The sequence below is a fragment of the Tribolium castaneum genome, chromosome 3, assembly GCF_031307605.1.
Source record: "Tribolium castaneum strain GA2 chromosome 3, icTriCast1.1, whole genome shotgun sequence".
NCBI lineage: Eukaryota > Metazoa > Arthropoda > Insecta > Coleoptera > Tenebrionidae > Tribolium > Tribolium castaneum.
The window spans coordinates 22,627,664-22,642,986 of record NC_087396.1 but is presented as its reverse complement, the minus strand read 5'-3'; the positions used below and the strand labels follow the sequence as shown (position 1 = coordinate 22,642,986).

At 40.9% G+C, this 15,323-nt stretch overlaps 5 protein-coding genes across 6 annotated transcripts; 2 read left to right on the top strand and 3 right to left on the bottom strand.

Annotated features, from left to right (window-relative positions):
* The first annotated feature begins 1,739 nt into the window (after positions 1-1,739).
* Positions 1,740-4,393, top strand: MrgBP (MRG/MORF4L binding protein). The gene is made up of 2 exons (XM_965830.4): positions 1,740-3,010; positions 3,058-4,393. The coding sequence occupies exons 1-2, from the start codon at positions 2,923-2,925 to the stop codon at positions 3,636-3,638; spliced, it is 669 nt and encodes a 222-aa protein (XP_970923.1). The 5' UTR covers positions 1,740-2,922; the 3' UTR covers positions 3,639-4,393.
* Positions 3,634-5,990, bottom strand: Atac2 (Ada2a-containing complex component 2). The gene is made up of 9 exons (XM_008197080.3): positions 5,701-5,990; positions 5,510-5,647; positions 5,307-5,458; positions 5,073-5,254; positions 4,958-5,025; positions 4,725-4,912; positions 4,166-4,459; positions 3,939-4,120; positions 3,634-3,886 (listed from the first exon to the last, which is right to left on the bottom strand). Exons 1-9 carry the CDS (start codon positions 5,919-5,921, stop codon positions 3,716-3,718), a joined length of 1,596 nt encoding a protein of 531 aa, XP_008195302.1. The 5' UTR covers positions 5,922-5,990; the 3' UTR covers positions 3,634-3,715.
* Positions 5,991-6,010: 20 nt separating this feature from the next.
* LOC659659 (serine/threonine-protein phosphatase 2A regulatory subunit B'' subunit gamma) lies at positions 6,011-7,535 on the bottom strand. Its single transcript, XM_008197081.3, has 2 exons — positions 7,354-7,535; positions 6,011-7,305 (listed from the first exon to the last, which is right to left on the bottom strand). Exons 1-2 carry the CDS (start codon positions 7,397-7,399, stop codon positions 6,038-6,040), a joined length of 1,314 nt encoding a protein of 437 aa, XP_008195303.1. The 5' UTR covers positions 7,400-7,535; the 3' UTR covers positions 6,011-6,037.
* Positions 7,536-7,635: 100 nt separating this feature from the next.
* LOC659731 (XK-related protein 7) lies at positions 7,636-9,860 on the top strand. Its single transcript, XM_966008.5, has 2 exons — positions 7,636-7,891; positions 7,945-9,860. Exon 2 carries the CDS (start codon positions 7,968-7,970, stop codon positions 9,720-9,722), a length of 1,755 nt encoding a protein of 584 aa, XP_971101.2. The 5' UTR covers positions 7,636-7,891; positions 7,945-7,967; the 3' UTR covers positions 9,723-9,860.
* Positions 9,861-9,964: 104 nt separating this feature from the next.
* Positions 9,965-15,275, bottom strand: LOC103313558 (terminal nucleotidyltransferase 4A). Of its 2 annotated transcripts, XM_064355593.1 has the most exons (6): positions 14,805-15,275; positions 14,309-14,502; positions 12,968-13,557; positions 11,393-11,647; positions 11,167-11,314; positions 9,965-11,118 (listed from the first exon to the last, which is right to left on the bottom strand). In XM_064355593.1, the coding sequence occupies exons 1-6, from the start codon at positions 15,131-15,133 to the stop codon at positions 11,114-11,116; spliced, it is 1,521 nt and encodes a 506-aa protein (XP_064211663.1). In that variant the 5' UTR covers positions 15,134-15,275; the 3' UTR covers positions 9,965-11,113. The 2 variants fall into 2 exon arrangements, with proteins under 2 accessions (XP_064211663.1, XP_008195304.1); XM_008197082.3 differs by having other exon boundaries at positions 9,965-11,314.
* Between the last annotated feature and the right edge of the window lie 48 nt (positions 15,276-15,323).

The following is a 15,323-nucleotide window of genomic DNA, read 5'->3' as shown; positions in this document are numbered from 1 at the left end:
CGCCTCAGCTCCATCCACTCCAATTATCCTCAGCAGGAAGTCCCGTCCGGTGCCTCCTGCAGCAAGCCTTCTTCAAAATGGCTGGCACAAATCGCTAACAAGGCAATAAGCAGTATGTAATACAAGCCGCGATGGCTTTTTACGGCCGCGATTAGGTAAGAGTGCGATTTAATGTCTTGTATTAGAGTGTGTGACCTTCGCAGCTATGCAGGTACCTGCACTGCTTGTCTGCAAAGGTACAGCAGCAGGTGTGGCGTTTCCAGCGTTTGTTGTTTCAATTGCCACATCCTAGTCCCACTTACTTATTTTAACGGATTCCGAGAATGTCGCCGTTTCTTCTCCTCTTCCGTCAAGTGCTCGCAGACTCTCGACATTCGCATGTTTTCAACTTGTATAATATCAAAACAGTCATGGAATTGGTGACAACGACCAATCACGCGCTATTGCTTTTGCGCTTAGCCAATCGCACGTTTTTCTTCCTTTCTTACACTTTTTCGCACGACTGTACCAGTGCTGGGCTTAATTTATGCAATGGTACCGTTGCACGCCAATGTGCAAAAGTTCAAACTTGGGCATCCATAAGCAAGCTCAAATTTAAAAAAACTAATTAAAAATTAGCTCGTAACTTTATACACATCCAAATATAATCGCTGACAACGTATGCACCTCCCTAACACAGGTAGGTATTTGGCAAATACTTGAGATTAAGTTATCTGTTTTTGGCCATTTTGCACATTTTTGCCATTTTACTCAACAGAGGAGGAGATACACGATAAAATAAAAAAATAAGAAAAATTTGAAACAAAATAAATATAACAAAATACGTAAAAATAAATATCTGTTTAAGTTTTATAACTGACTGGCTTTTTTGACTTTTAATTTTTCTATGTCACGTCCTATTAAGCGACATCAAAGGTACGGTTTAATTTAAACCCAGCTTTAAACAATTTTAAGCTTCACGTAGTTCACTTGACACTCTATATGTATAATAAGTGTGTATTTCATCCAAAGTTTAGCTCCGCTTATTATAATTATTGACAAAAAATTGTTTTATTTCGGATTGTCATGAGAGAAGAAGAAAGTTAGATTTTTTGTTTTTTTTTGCGTGGAGAAACTCCAAAGTGCGCTGTCGTCTTCATTTACAGCCACTCAATAACACAATGGCAATTATTGACTTTACTGTACAATCCTCGGGCAAAATCGCAGCTTTCGCAAAAAATGTGCAATTTTAATAAGATTTGTGTTTTATCGCGAGATCCGTGTTGGATAAAAAGCAGAGAGGAATGCCCTGGAAAATGAGGGAAAGGCGCCGGATTGCGGCGATTTGGGCCTTAATGGCCTGTTTATTGTCATAACTGTGCGCATAATGGGGTACGATTTGAATTTTAATTGCACAAGTGACGTCAAGTCATTAGACAAGGGAAACCGTTTGCTGGCAAGGCTAAGAATTGAAATATTACAGTCACAGTCGGCTTGACTTGGTGAATTCCGACACAAAAAGACGCCTTACGGGACCTCACAGTCCTCAGAAATGCAACTTTTTCAACGGATAATAGATAATAAAAAAATCATAAATTTATTGCAAATAGGACAACGAACTTTGGTAAAACTGAATGTGGGAAAAAATTAATTATAAGGTGCCCATCCCTTTTTAATAACAAAGCAATCACAAACCTATAAATAGGTGAGTTAAGAGCCCCTCGAGCCAAACAGATGTGAGTTTGCTTACTTTTTAATAGTTATTTGTAGGAGCTGCAAAATGACTACAACTCCAATATTTACCGTAATGTAAATTACAGAATATTTCGCGTACAAACATCTGCTGTTGACTTTCATCGATAAAAACCATTTGAAACTAAGCATACAAAGCCACCCGGACCCTTCCGGGGCCAACAATTCGAATAGTAATGCGGCGAATTTACTGAATCGAAATTATTCCACTTCCATTTCCAAACAATCGATCGGGCATAATTATACGACACCGGGGGTCGCAGTGTCAACACGTCCATAATCACAAGTCACGGTTTATTGCCCTCTTTTCGCCCCCTTTCGGAAGTGAAGGTCCCGGGGCCCGTTTAATTGCAAAATAACCAAAAGCAGCGTTACATAAAAGCTGGAGCCTCCAGCGTTCACGAGTTCAGTCATTTTTGGCCGTTTTTTCCTCCATCTCTGTCTCGATCGATTCTTGAAGGCAAGGCTGAACAAGGCAACGCTGGATTATATACCGGTGTTGTAGAAGAGCCGCCTGACAAGATACCAGGCAATGACCGCAACCAGAACGTTGAACCGAAGACTCCATTTCACCGGAGCGGCTAATTCAGTTCCGGGATGTCTTGTTTATTTATTTGGGCCCCGAATCAACGCCGGGGACCGGACCCACATTGCTCACAATCATTCCAAGCACGGCCCACACCCGAAGCGAATTCCGAGCTCCACAAGTCCGGCTCTGTTCCCGTCTCGGACTTTTCAGGACGAAAAAACGTGATTTGAATCAAATTGCGCCAAAATTTGACAAGAGCACCACGCACACGGCGCCAAATTCCCCAAACCGGCAGTTTTAAATTGAAACTTTGGACAAACTCTTCAGTAAATCATTTACCAACATTGTAGCTCGTGTTTTTAATAACTATCGGTACTTTGACGAGCTCAAATTAAATTTTTTTTAAGGAAAAAGGAAAATACGGGATTCAGGGTCACAAACAAAAAAACGTGTGTCAAGACTTGAATGCATTTATTTTGCAAAAAAAAAATGTTGAAGTGTTCTAACAACATTCTAATGTAGTTGATAATACATCTGTGGCCTGTAAAACAATAATGACTAAAAGATTAATTAAAATTTCAAATTGACCGTGATGGCGGCAGTGGCGCCCTCAAACAGTCATTTGTCAATTGGCGTTTTAAATAATTTAATTCCGTTTTTAAATGATTAAGGGCCCCATGGACGAGATCGAGTGGAACGTGGCGCACGAGGGGCAGCTCCTGGAGGCCATGGTGGGGCACAAGCCCGTCGGTACGTCCCCCACGAACCTAACCTAAAAAACTGAAGCCCCCTTTCAGGCGTCAATAAGTACTTCCAAATGGCGTGCATCTGTGACAAGTTCGCTGATAGTTGCCAGAAGGAGATCAACTCGGACAAGGTGTGGGCCCACCTCGAGACAATGTACAATTTGGAAGCTTTGGATGAGAGTGAGTCGATTCCGTTCCCGAATAGTGAGAAAGAGTTCACACTTCCCGATTCCGACTTCGGTTCCCTCATTGTGAAGAAGGAAGAGGACAAGAAATTGGCGCAGAAAGGGCGCGAAACGCCCAAGTCGCTCAAGGAATTGCGAAAAGATGAAAAGACTCCTGTGAGGAGCAGTAAGGAGGTGCCAAGGCGTGATAGTAAAGACAGTAAGGACAAAACCCCAGTGAGTGCGAAAAAAGAAATCAAGAAAGAGGCTGAAAAGAGTAAAAGTAAAGGTAAGAGTAATAGTAGTACACCAAGGGAGGAAAACAAGGCAAAAGCGAAAAGTGACGACACACCAAAACTGACGAAGCGCCCTACTAGAGGCAGCTCTAAACCTGACGATTCCAGTTCGAGTGGTAAATCTAGTCCAATCACAGTCACACCACCAGTGACAAAAAGGCGACGCATTTAGTTTCTTTCTCACTTTATTAAAATTAATAAAAAGTGCCTCAATAAATTACGTAAAACACGATGCAACTCGGAGCAACATCACCTCTCAAGGCGGCAGAAAAACGCATGTTTCGATTCGCTTGTCTCGCGTAAATACTTATCATAAAAATTCAAAACGACTGCTTCCACCTTAAAACCGAACTTTTGGTACAAAAACAAGGCCGGGTTGTTGATGGACACGTGTAGTGTGATATCTTTGCCGAGACTTGTCTGAAATAATTAATTAACCAACTAGTTTAATAAAAATCGACTTTTCAATTACTTGGATTAAGTGATACAACATGAACTTTCCAATCCCGACGTTTCGCCATCCTGGCCGTGTAAAAATAAAAGAGACGTAATTTTCGGTGTATTTAACATTGGGGACGAGGAACGCAAACGCCACTATTAATTTTTTGTACAAAACTACGCAACTAAAATCCGGATATTGCAAACTTTCAGTTACTGCAACAAAAAATTAAATTGTGTTGTAACATTTCGGACACTTACGATCGATTCCTGGCCAAAAAAAGTTGTTGCAGAGACTGTTAATGGCAGGTATGTGCTCAGGTTGGACGTAGGTGTAGTCAATAGGGGCCCTTGGAGGTAGAACGTAATTTTGTGTTTTTTCGTTTGCTTTCATTTGTATCTCGGCCATTAGGCGTAGCCAGGATGGATAAGTTTCTGTATCTCTTCGTATGTAAGGTTTTAAATAAATGCTGCTGTAAGGTGAGAGAATTAGTTCTTTTCTGATACCACCCATCAACCTGACTCTCATTTCGCTTCCTTTCTGCCTAAACGCGTCTAAAATTATTTTTGGAGTAAATTCTTAAGCCCTGGGACTATGGGGGACCAAAATATTTGGTGGCATGACGAAAAATCGAGCAAATTTTAAGCGCAAAATAACCTTTTGGAATTGGTACTTGGGCAGATTTTTTTATTCAATTATGACCTTTCTTAACTTAACTTAATTTCTCAACTTTTTCAATAAATCAGAATCTTTACAATATTTACAAAAATCTCGTCTTGCCTCCTAGCTTTAGTCCTGCACACCTCTCACTTGACTTACTGCTAAAGCAAGTGTTGTAGTGACAAAACGGGTCGAGCAATTTCACAGACTCCTTATTTTGCTCACTTGGGGGCTTATTACGTGGCTGAGCTTCGCCCAAATTTCGCTCGTTTTGTTTGAGATAAGTTGGCGTTAATTCATCACCTAAGTTTGAAAAAACCGGCGAGTTTTTATTCATTTTTAAGAGTCTAGAATTGCATTGTTATGTTGTGACTTTGAACAGAAAAACTTACTTTTTGGACGTGCTCTCAAATGTTGGTAAAAGACTTTTTCTTTTATTTACGGTAAAGTTTTTAGTAATCTACAAACAATGGATGATTTGTAAGTTCAAAACGTAACAAATTGTACCTTTTTATTGGTTTCATCGTCTGGATTTTTTTCCGAAAAGTTGGGAACATCGACAGTGAATAAAGGCGTTAGCAAATCATCGTCTTTGATGTTTTTGTGTAAAATTTGTGTGAATAATTCAGTGTCTGAGACTGATATTTTTAAAATTTTCGTTTTTTGCTTCTCGTTCGTGAGAGCAGCATCTGGAATTATACTTTCACTCCTGATTTTTTAATTATTATTTCACTCAATTACATAAATTTGAAATTACGTTAGGGGTGAGTTTGGGGTAGGTGAGGGCCCACCAAGCCGGTTCATTAACGACCGAAGTCCCCGACTTGAAAAAATACGTACTGAAGTGCGATAAAGTCCCAGCAACGGTCCCAACCCATTTTTTTTTCTTTTTACTACAAAAACCAACAATTACAAATATGTGATAATCAAATGTTGGAACTTACAAATCCTTCAAAAACAGACTCTCCCAGTTTTTGTCGATTAGTGACGCTATGTGGTTCCTCCAATGGAAGTACCCCTTGCGCCCCAAACCCGGACTTCGTGACTGCAAATGATACAAAGCCAAAACTAATACTTTTAACCTAAAAGAACTCGTCCACGGAACGCCCTAAATACCTACTACATTTCTAATTACCAAGACATTTTCTCCCTAACAAACGACTCGGACCCGGCCTCCGAACATTCCTCACAAGTGAATGTGAAAAAAATATCGCCGTGAAGCCCCCCAGGCACACAACCACTTTTGAGACACCGCAAATGAACACTTTGCGAACATGAACTGCACGTTAGGCCTTCGTCGAGACAATCTTCCAATTTATTTGTGCAATATTTACAGATTTTGCAAGTTTCGCTCATTTTTGGATTGTAAACACAACCTCACTTCGAGATTATTGTCACGTGATTGACGTCCATAATGGCGGGTTTTTGAAAAAAATGGACGAAAATTATGTAAAATTGCATTTATTGTAACATCAGTCTTGGGAGGGCTCCGCCGTGACGGCCTCTCGATTCTCGTAGGCCCAAAAGCGGTGAAACTCGATTAAAATACTGACAAAAGTGTCCCCTTGCCCACAGGCGATTAAATCATTCAGGGTGATTTTTTCCGGATCTTTAGGCCTGACCATGTCAAACAGTTCGTCTTTAACGTCCTCAAAGGACACAGCTTCGGCCCCATGGGCCCTCATCTGCTCCTGAATCGCTCGGAAAAAATAATTTAAAGTGAAAGAGTCCAAGTAGCCTTGATTATTTATGTCTAAGATGCGGAACAAAAAAGCAAGAGCTTGTGGTTCGGCACGATTTTCCAAAGCTAGTACTAGATCTAGATAAGTTTTGTAGTCCATTTCACCGGAATAAGTCAAAAGCGTTTGAAAAACGCGGTCTAGAAAGGGCTGCGTTAAAGTCCCAGAGCCATAACCCGCAAGTTCAGATTTATTCAACATTCCGTTGTGATCACGGTCAAGATTTAGATAATGTCCGTAAATACGTAACGTTGAAGGGGCACTAAACCAATTTTGTTCCTGCACCTCTTTACTCAACTCCTCGTCCCTCAATTCGAGTAAATCATCAAGGAACGAACAAGCTAAAATGTCTAAAATCCGCACACGACCCGCACGCACTCCATCGAGGAAAAACAGAAATTTCCGAACGGCCGTACACACGTAAAAACTATAAAACGACTTTTCCAGTCCCTCAAGTTGCGGCAAAGTTGGCAACAACTCAGTGATATAATTCTCCAAGTCGATTTCAGTCAAGTAACCCTGTCCCGTACTATCATACAGCGATAACCCGATCCTGGTCTGCTGTAGCCACACTTTACGCATCACGTAGTTAAAAAGCGACATGATCGAGACTCTGCCCTGGGGGTCACCCTGTTGGAGCTTCGCAAACACGACCGAAGTGAAGTAGGGCTTGACTTTGGGCCCCACCAGCGTGACCACCTTCTGATAATCGGAGTACGTTATCAACTGTTCCTCGGGGTAGCTCTGGTTCTGGTCCAAAATCACCCACAGTTCCTTCAATTCGTTGTTATCCAACAAGTTTTGACTTTTACGTTTCAGTAAATTGGAGCGGCTCTCCTCGCGCAGTTTTTGCCTTAGGGGCTCATCTTCTTTCGGTAATTTATTGTAAAAACGCGGAATGCCCGTGGTTTCGTTCGGTGGTTTGTCACAATATTGCTTCATGTAGTGTTGGAAGTACTCGTCTTCTTGTTGCTCCAACTCGGGGGGCGACTTTTTCGCACCTGGCAAAATTACCAGTCGAAATTTTAACTAAATGAATTAATTTTTACCTCCACTTTTCGTTATTTTTTCCCGCAGTAGTGTTTTTAAATCCATTTTGTCCGCAAAAAAATAAACCTAACCGTGAACTTGTGATTGTGACAATTTGAAAAAATGGCGGGTGGTGGCTAAGGTCACCACATTTTGGGTTTGGAGGCCTTGTTATACAATTTTTATGATAATTGCGCCAAAAATCGAATAAATGCGTTATGTGGGGTGAGGTACGTTCGTAATTAGTTAATTTCGCGTGATTATTTGGTGTGAAAAATTGGTCGGTGTGTGGTTGTGACGTTAGACACTGCCGCATTCCTTCGTCAAACCGATTTGCGCCACTGTGTCCTTTTAAATAAATTGTCAAATGTTGAGAAATTGTGCGAAAGCCGTGTCAGAATCGTGGGTGAATTGGTGTCTGGTGTTTGGTGCCCCCCTTGCAAGGTCATGAAGCCATGGAGGGGTCGGTTTTGAGCCCCAGCGCCAGGTGTTAAAATCCATTTCAAGTATGAAAGGAGGTTAGGAATGCGGGCAATCGCCCAAGCAAATCCCGCACAAGTACGTACCATGAATAATCCGACCGGAGGCTCAACTGAACGCATTCCTTCCAGCATGTGATGCTCCGTCCAGAGACATGGCAGAATTTTTGCCATTATGCGACCTCCTCTTCAACGTAGTCTCCCTCGCTGCCTATTTCTGTGATCTAGTATTTGATATTCTCATGGTGTATGCGTTGTACGAACGCGGCTTGGTCCTCCTCTTCGCCCAGTGCCTGGGGGCTATCGTCCTGGCCACCCTTGTCACGCAAATCCTCTCCTTGCACTGGTACTTAGTCAAAAAACCGTCGGGTTTCTCGAAGGTTTTAGTAATCGGGTTGCACGTCATGCAGTTGGGGGTGTTGTGGCGCTACGGCCGTCTTCTAGTACCTGTTCATTTATCTAGTGTAAAGCGCGAAGTCCGCGACTTGTGTATATTGCGGCTAGTTCACGGGTTTTTGCAAGCGGCCCCCATGCTGCTCCTTCAGCTGAGTCTCTTGCCAGGCACTGGGCAGGGGCCCCCTGCCAATCTGGTCACAGTTTCGGCCGCCTTGTCCCTATTCTCCGTTTGCTGGGCTTTAGCCTCGTTCAGCAAGCACGTACAAAGTGTCGATAGGTTAGTCTTGACCTGGCTGGGGGTTGTTTCACAGTTGTTGTGGCGGGCGGGGACTGTCACAGCACGTGCCTTGGCCCTCTCTGCCTACGCTGCCAGCTACCATTCCTGGGTCTTCCTGGTTTTGGCCCTACATTGGGCTTGCATGTTCCTCTGGTTGTTGTCCCCCAGGAGCCCCTTTCACGGGCAAAGGGGGCGCAAGCTGGGCGTGTGCGCCCTGATGGCCGCCATCTACATCCTGGCCTACGTCAATTTACAAGAGAAGCCCCACAGCCGAACCATGACCATTTTCTACGTGGTCATGCTTCTCGAAAATTGTCTCTTAGTGGGGGCTTGGCTGTCCGCAGTGTGGCTTGTCCGTCCGATTCATTGGGAATTAATCCCGATTCTGACAATTGCCCTTTTCGTAATTGGGATTATGTTCATGCTTTTGTACTACAAATATTTCCACGTGCGCCGCCTTTTGGAGAAACCGGCTGCGCCCCCTGGCGTCTTCAACTGCCGGTTCAGCAGCCCCTCAGCTGCGGCCCTCTACCGCAAGAAAAAGAAACCGACTAGTTTCGTGCCCCCGCCTGGACTGGCCAAAAGCCCCAGTTTAGCCACAGTGGCTGTGCCCTTCTGGCGGCGCCCCCTTCCCTCCTCGAGTGAAAACGAGGGGAGCAGTGTGGGGTCACGTGTCAACATCCACCAAAAACTGCAAGAGAAGAAGCAGAAGCAGTTGGCGGAACTGAAAATTATTGAGGAGGAGATCAAGCAAGGGAAGTTGGTGGGGCCCGAGGGGGCCGATTTGGACGATAGACAGCCGATTCCGAGGGCGAAGCGACACGTGGAGCCCCATTTGTTGAGTCTAGCCTCGTTGAATAATTTGGCGAGTTATGGGGTGAATTTGAATAGGAGGCCGCCTCCAAGGGCCCCCAGGAGTCGGACTCCGGAATTGTTGTTAGCACCGAGGTATTTGTACTGTGAGTGTATTGTTCCGGAACCGGAAGCTGTGGAATTGCCGGGACCGCACGCTCCGAGTGATTTGGAAAGTCAGGTGTCTTTGCCCAGGTCGTATACGCTTCCAAGGGAGTTTAAGTACTACAGGAGGCAAAGGGCCGGAAGGCCCATTCAGACTGTGGCGTCCACGAACAGTAGTGACGGGGACGTGGATTCGGCCGATGATGAGTCCGATTGTAACCCACCACCGGCCATTGTGAGGCATTTAAGGAGGCCGTTCAGGCATGAGACCAAGCTTTGATTGTATATTTTTATAGGTTTTACGATTTTTATAGCTACTTTTACAAAGTTATGTCTAAGGTTTTGTATTAAATTATATTTTTATATTGTAATATTTATTATTGTACATCATTTTACAAGTATATATTTTTTCCTAAAACTCTCTTTGGAATTTGGTCACTTTCCCCAGATTGGCGCCGCAGTGTACCAACGAGCTCTTGAGCATGTCGCTTGGACAAATGAGGGTGCAAATGAAACAAAGCGTTGCGCACAAGATATAAAATATATTTCAACCGTTATTTTCAATAAATATATATGTTTACAAAAATCTTGGCGCGTACAATGTAACAAAATTTTTTTTTGGTTTTTGTAATGAACATCTTTTTTTTACATTTTCTTTTTGTACTTAAACTGACTTAAGTCTATGCCTATTAAAAATCGAAAACATTTTTAATAGTTTTACATAAATCGATAACTTTCTCTTAAAACTATACGCTAATATAAATACTTAACCTAACTAGTAACAACTTCACATAAAAATGTCAAAATTTAACAAATCGTTTAAATCTCCAAAGTGAATTTTTGAAAGAGAACCCAACAAAAACAAAATTCGTTCGAAAAAAAAACATACACTAGACCTAAAACGGCCAGATATCGCGTTTTTGCATTAAACACAAAATTAATATATTTACAATTGGAACAAAAAAGAATTTTCATTCACATGATCACCAGATTGAACGCAAACGATGAAATTGACGAGTTTCAGCCCCCAATAAAACAAATAAAATAAAATAGTCACAGGTTGCACTGTCCTGATTCATGTCCACGTCACTTAATCTATTATATCACAATATTTTACAATTCAATTTCCTTTACAATTACAATCACACACTCGAAATGAGAATGAAATTAATAATGCGACTATTTCCTCTAAAAATTTCCATGGAAGTAAAATCTTGACTTGATATATCCTCGATATGTAATAAAATTATCAGATAAAAATATTGCACCACAACGTATTGCATAAAAAACAGACGGTAAAAATAAAAGCCCGGAAATAAAATTGTTGCGTATAGATAATAATCCATCATATGCCATCAATACTCCCAGTTGTAACTGTAAATGCAAATAAAACATAACACTGGCGAACACACGTAGAATTTTAATGTAATCTCTCCAGACTGCAACAATTATGGAACGCTAGCAATATGAGATGGCTTCCTACTAACACAGAAATTTCAAGACTACAATCCTATACAATAAAACAAAAAGAACCGGTTTTTTGTTACATTTTCCTTATCGATTACTTTTATCTTTTTTTGGCTTTTGGCGGCTATTATGTATTTTTTTTGTCATTATCAGCAATTGCAACTGCAGAATACCAGGCATATAAACATGCGTACCTGCTGCGTTTTAACCTAATAAATAAAAATTAAAAAGTCAGTATTGTTTGGTTTGTTTTTTACGCTTTGTTGTGGTCGACTGGTTATAATTATTGTGAGGGCTATTCTTATATTTCCGATTATTTCTCCATTGATTGTGATTCTTTGGCTGGATGTGGCGTTGGACATGCATGTTGTTCGGTGATATGTCGCGCGAAGGAGGATCGGACCCCTGCAACAAACACAAAAAAACAATAACAAAAGAAAATACCAACCACCGAACAAGTAAAAAATTAACCGAACCACTCACTTCTGAACTGCCCCCACTTTCCTCAACGCTCGATGTGGAGCCGCTGCTGGACAGGGAACGAGGAGGCCTTGGTCGGGGGATCGTCGGAGAGTTGTACTTATGACCAAAAGTTTTTTCGATCCATCGCCGGTATTGGATCACTTTGTCGGTTACTCTTATTATTCTACCTAATATCGAGTGCTCCACGTTGTGTGACGAGATTGGAAGGACGGCATTCGTTAAAACAGTGTACGCGTACTCGAAAGCCCGTTTCACCTGAGGACAAACAAAGCAAAACTATACAGTGAAATCTCCGATAAGCGGACACCAAGTGTCCGCTTGTTAGAGGAGTCTTTTAAGCGAGATTTCACTGTATATACTACGCGTGCGGTTACTAATATTATTCTTTATTTTTCTTTCTTTTAAATTAACCAATCAGAGGCGTCTGTCTCCTAGAATTTATCTGAGATCTTTTTTTTTATTAAAACACCGAACTCTTAATATCAGTTTGTTTTCAAATATTTTTATTTCTGAGACGTAAATCGTCAAAATGTGGGTTTGTGAGGTAAAATGTAACACCCTGTATTTAAAAGAAGATTACAATGTTCCATAATTGGGTGTTTCCCCCTTTTTATTATCTAATCTACTCATTTTTTTACAATACTACTGTTGATACATTGTAATTTACGTGTTTGTTGAAGTGTTTTCGTACATTCGAACGATGAGATAATAAAATTATCACCGTTTCATATGACCAACATATTCCGATTTAATTCGGTATTATTTATCATATTATTCCCGTTTCCGCTTCCATATTAAAAAATTTTAAATTCAAATAAATCGCATGAATCAAATAAATATTTACACGAGATGTAACAACGCAAAGCTCCTTTTATCATGTTATGATGCCAAAAACCGCCGTTATGTAAGAAACCAAGGTCCACTCATTCACACAATCTTAAATAAACCACGTGGCTTAAAACATCACTTTCTAATAAAATTATAATTTCTAAAATAAACTTAGAAATATTTTTTAAACAGTAGTTGGTGTATTTATCGAATAGAATTAGGAAACCGAACCGACTCACAATAAAAAATAGTAATAAAACAAATATTTGTTACACTACAAAAATATTTAATTTAATAAAATTGAGTTTTATCGGTAAATTTGCATAAAAAATAAAAGTTTGAGAACAAAAGCTTTTTGCTCACAACTTACCATTAAAATATTTATTTACATACACATTTTGCCGGCATTTAATCTCAGAGAAAAATAGGTTGTTTTCTGCTTTATTCAACCGATAAAGCAAAGCAAAAATCCCTCACTCGAACTAGGACGGCTGTTTCAACAATGGGCACATCTTCATCACGAATACCTGTATTTTAGCAGAAATTGTCCAACTGTTTAAAGAATTACCTCACAAAAGACAAAATTCTTTGCGGGTCTTCCTAAGCGTCAAGATTTTTCTACACAAATCCACAGAAAAATACCATTTTAATGAAATTTCAACTTTTAACGTGATCTGTGTTTTTGAAATTGAGTTGGAAATTTGGAGTTCTAGACAAAAAATAAAATTGGAAAAATGTAAAATTCACCTGCAGGACGCCGTAGCTGCTTCTGCCGATGTCGTTGGATGGCAAGAGTGGATCTTCGATGCACAAAAGACTAGGCCTGTGTCCGTCCACCATGTCCTTTTGCATTTCTTCTTTGCTAATGTACCGTCCGCCGTCTCGTATCCGAATTCCGGTATGCATATAATTAAATTTTCTACCGTACAATTCGAAAAATTCAATAAGGAAAACGCCTAAATTAGCGTCGCCTCTGACAAACATTTCCGGTCGTGGATGCAACTGAAGGAAACTTATGCACATCAATATTAAACTGTAACTAGATATACCACCGGTGAACACTTCGTTTAAGTCTCTTTCTAAAAGGAACTGTTTTAAAACGTAAACTAATTTCGGCAACACTGGAAACTGATGTATGTAAGTTTTTATCAGTTCGGCCGATTTTACACCGTTCGACATATTGAAGGAAATGTCCACTTTGATTTCGGTCTGTTTGTCGGTTAATTTCACGATCGGCACTGACGCTTTGTCGAGGACTTTTATGCTGTTCTCTTGCGCCACGTCGTTGTCTAGGAATTCCTGTTCCAGCGTCCGAAGGGGAAGGTTTGACCATTTGCCTGGGGAAAAATTATTTTTAAACAACCTCAATTCACATTCCGAACTAAGGTCACACGCGTTATTTTTTTTTTTTTGTACTCGTAATAATAACCGCAAAATACAAAACCTCTATTTATATTGTCATTTTCACATATACAAGATTATGTGATAACATCTTTTTACGCAACAGGAATTAAATCAGATTTACGTCAATGGCGTGAAATCACTTTTCATAAATTTGCATCCAATGTTTCTAATTTAAAACACTTCCACCACAATTATTGTACTATTCCAAAACAAAGAAAAGCATCTAGAAATCCTCCAGATTCAACAAATTTGAAACACAATTAAGCAATTTCTTGCCTTTTTTCTACTTATTGTTAAAATTTTTTTCTCATGTTTCTTATGAAAATTTCAGTTGGCAGTTTTTCTGTCTGTTAAGAGTGTTGAATTTAAATTAAATTAATTTTTGAATTTAAATTGGGTTAAGAAAATCTTTCGATTTTGTACCTCGTTTCGTCTCCTAAGTTATAGTGCTCTGTATTTTTGACTTAGAGAAAGAAAGTTGTGACACTAATTCCATTTGAAACTAAAATTCAGTATTGCCAATCCAAAAAACCATGCTGGATGACCCGGTGTAATACCCAGTTTTTTGTATTTATCTCAGGTAATTATTTTCTCAAATAAATAATAACTGTCTGACAGTTGTCGTGACTCCAACAATGTCTTTTTGACAAGTATTTTTGGTTGAAAAGATGAATATTGAATTACCTATAACAACCAAGTCTATGTCGCTTGTCGGAAGATAGAGCCCGGTCCTGTAAGATCCGAAAACTTCAACTTGTGCTTCTGGCCATTTGGAGAGAATGATTTGTTTGATCCTACAGACGACGTCATCCCTGACGAGGTGTTCGGTCCTTGTGGGGCTCATGTACTGGTAAAAGTGGTCGATTTCCTGATGCAGACTGAAAGAAACGCGAGAAATTGCATATAATTTGCACGAGCGAGTGAATCCATTAATTAGGTGAGAAGTTACGCATAATATGAATAGTCAAACAGTGAGGATAACGGGCGGGTTATTAATAGAAGCCTCGTCCGTTTTGTAGGTCAAATTGTAGGAAATAGATAAAAATGCCGGCTGTGATAAGACGCGTAATGACAAAAACAAAATTTCGATTTAAATGTCAAAATTGGTGGTGCCCTCTGGCGGCGCTTTCCGTTCGATTGGGGGAAAGTCTAGAATCTACGAGGGGCTGCGAAGGCTCACCCCAGGATGCCTCTGGCGTAGACGTGCGGGTCCTTGCGCCACGGACAGCCCCCGAACTCGCCCACCACCTTCTGCGGATGGCGGCTCATCATCTTGGTGCTGGCGCGATTGTCGCCCTTACGTCTCCGCTGAACGAAAGTGGAGCCGCTCTTGTCCGTCTTGCCGTTCATGATGTGGTTGGAGAGGCCGTTGGGGAAGAACTCCGGGTCGCTGTCGACGTCTTTCAAGTTCATGCTGTCCAGCTCCTGTTGTGTTTGCCAAATTCGAAGCCACAAATGTTTGGCAGGACCCTCTTGCTCCGGTTGCAACCAAGATATCGAAGGATCCATTCAAACAATCACAGATAGTTTATGATTTCTTCACCATACGGCTATTTTTATTTATTACATCAATTTTAATTAAAACACACGCTGAAGTCACACCTTGTGCATATCACACGACCAAAAACTGACAGGTGTCTCGCATGCTCGGTAGATAGCGCGCCCGACACCCGACTGACGTGGCGCCAATTTCAAAAAA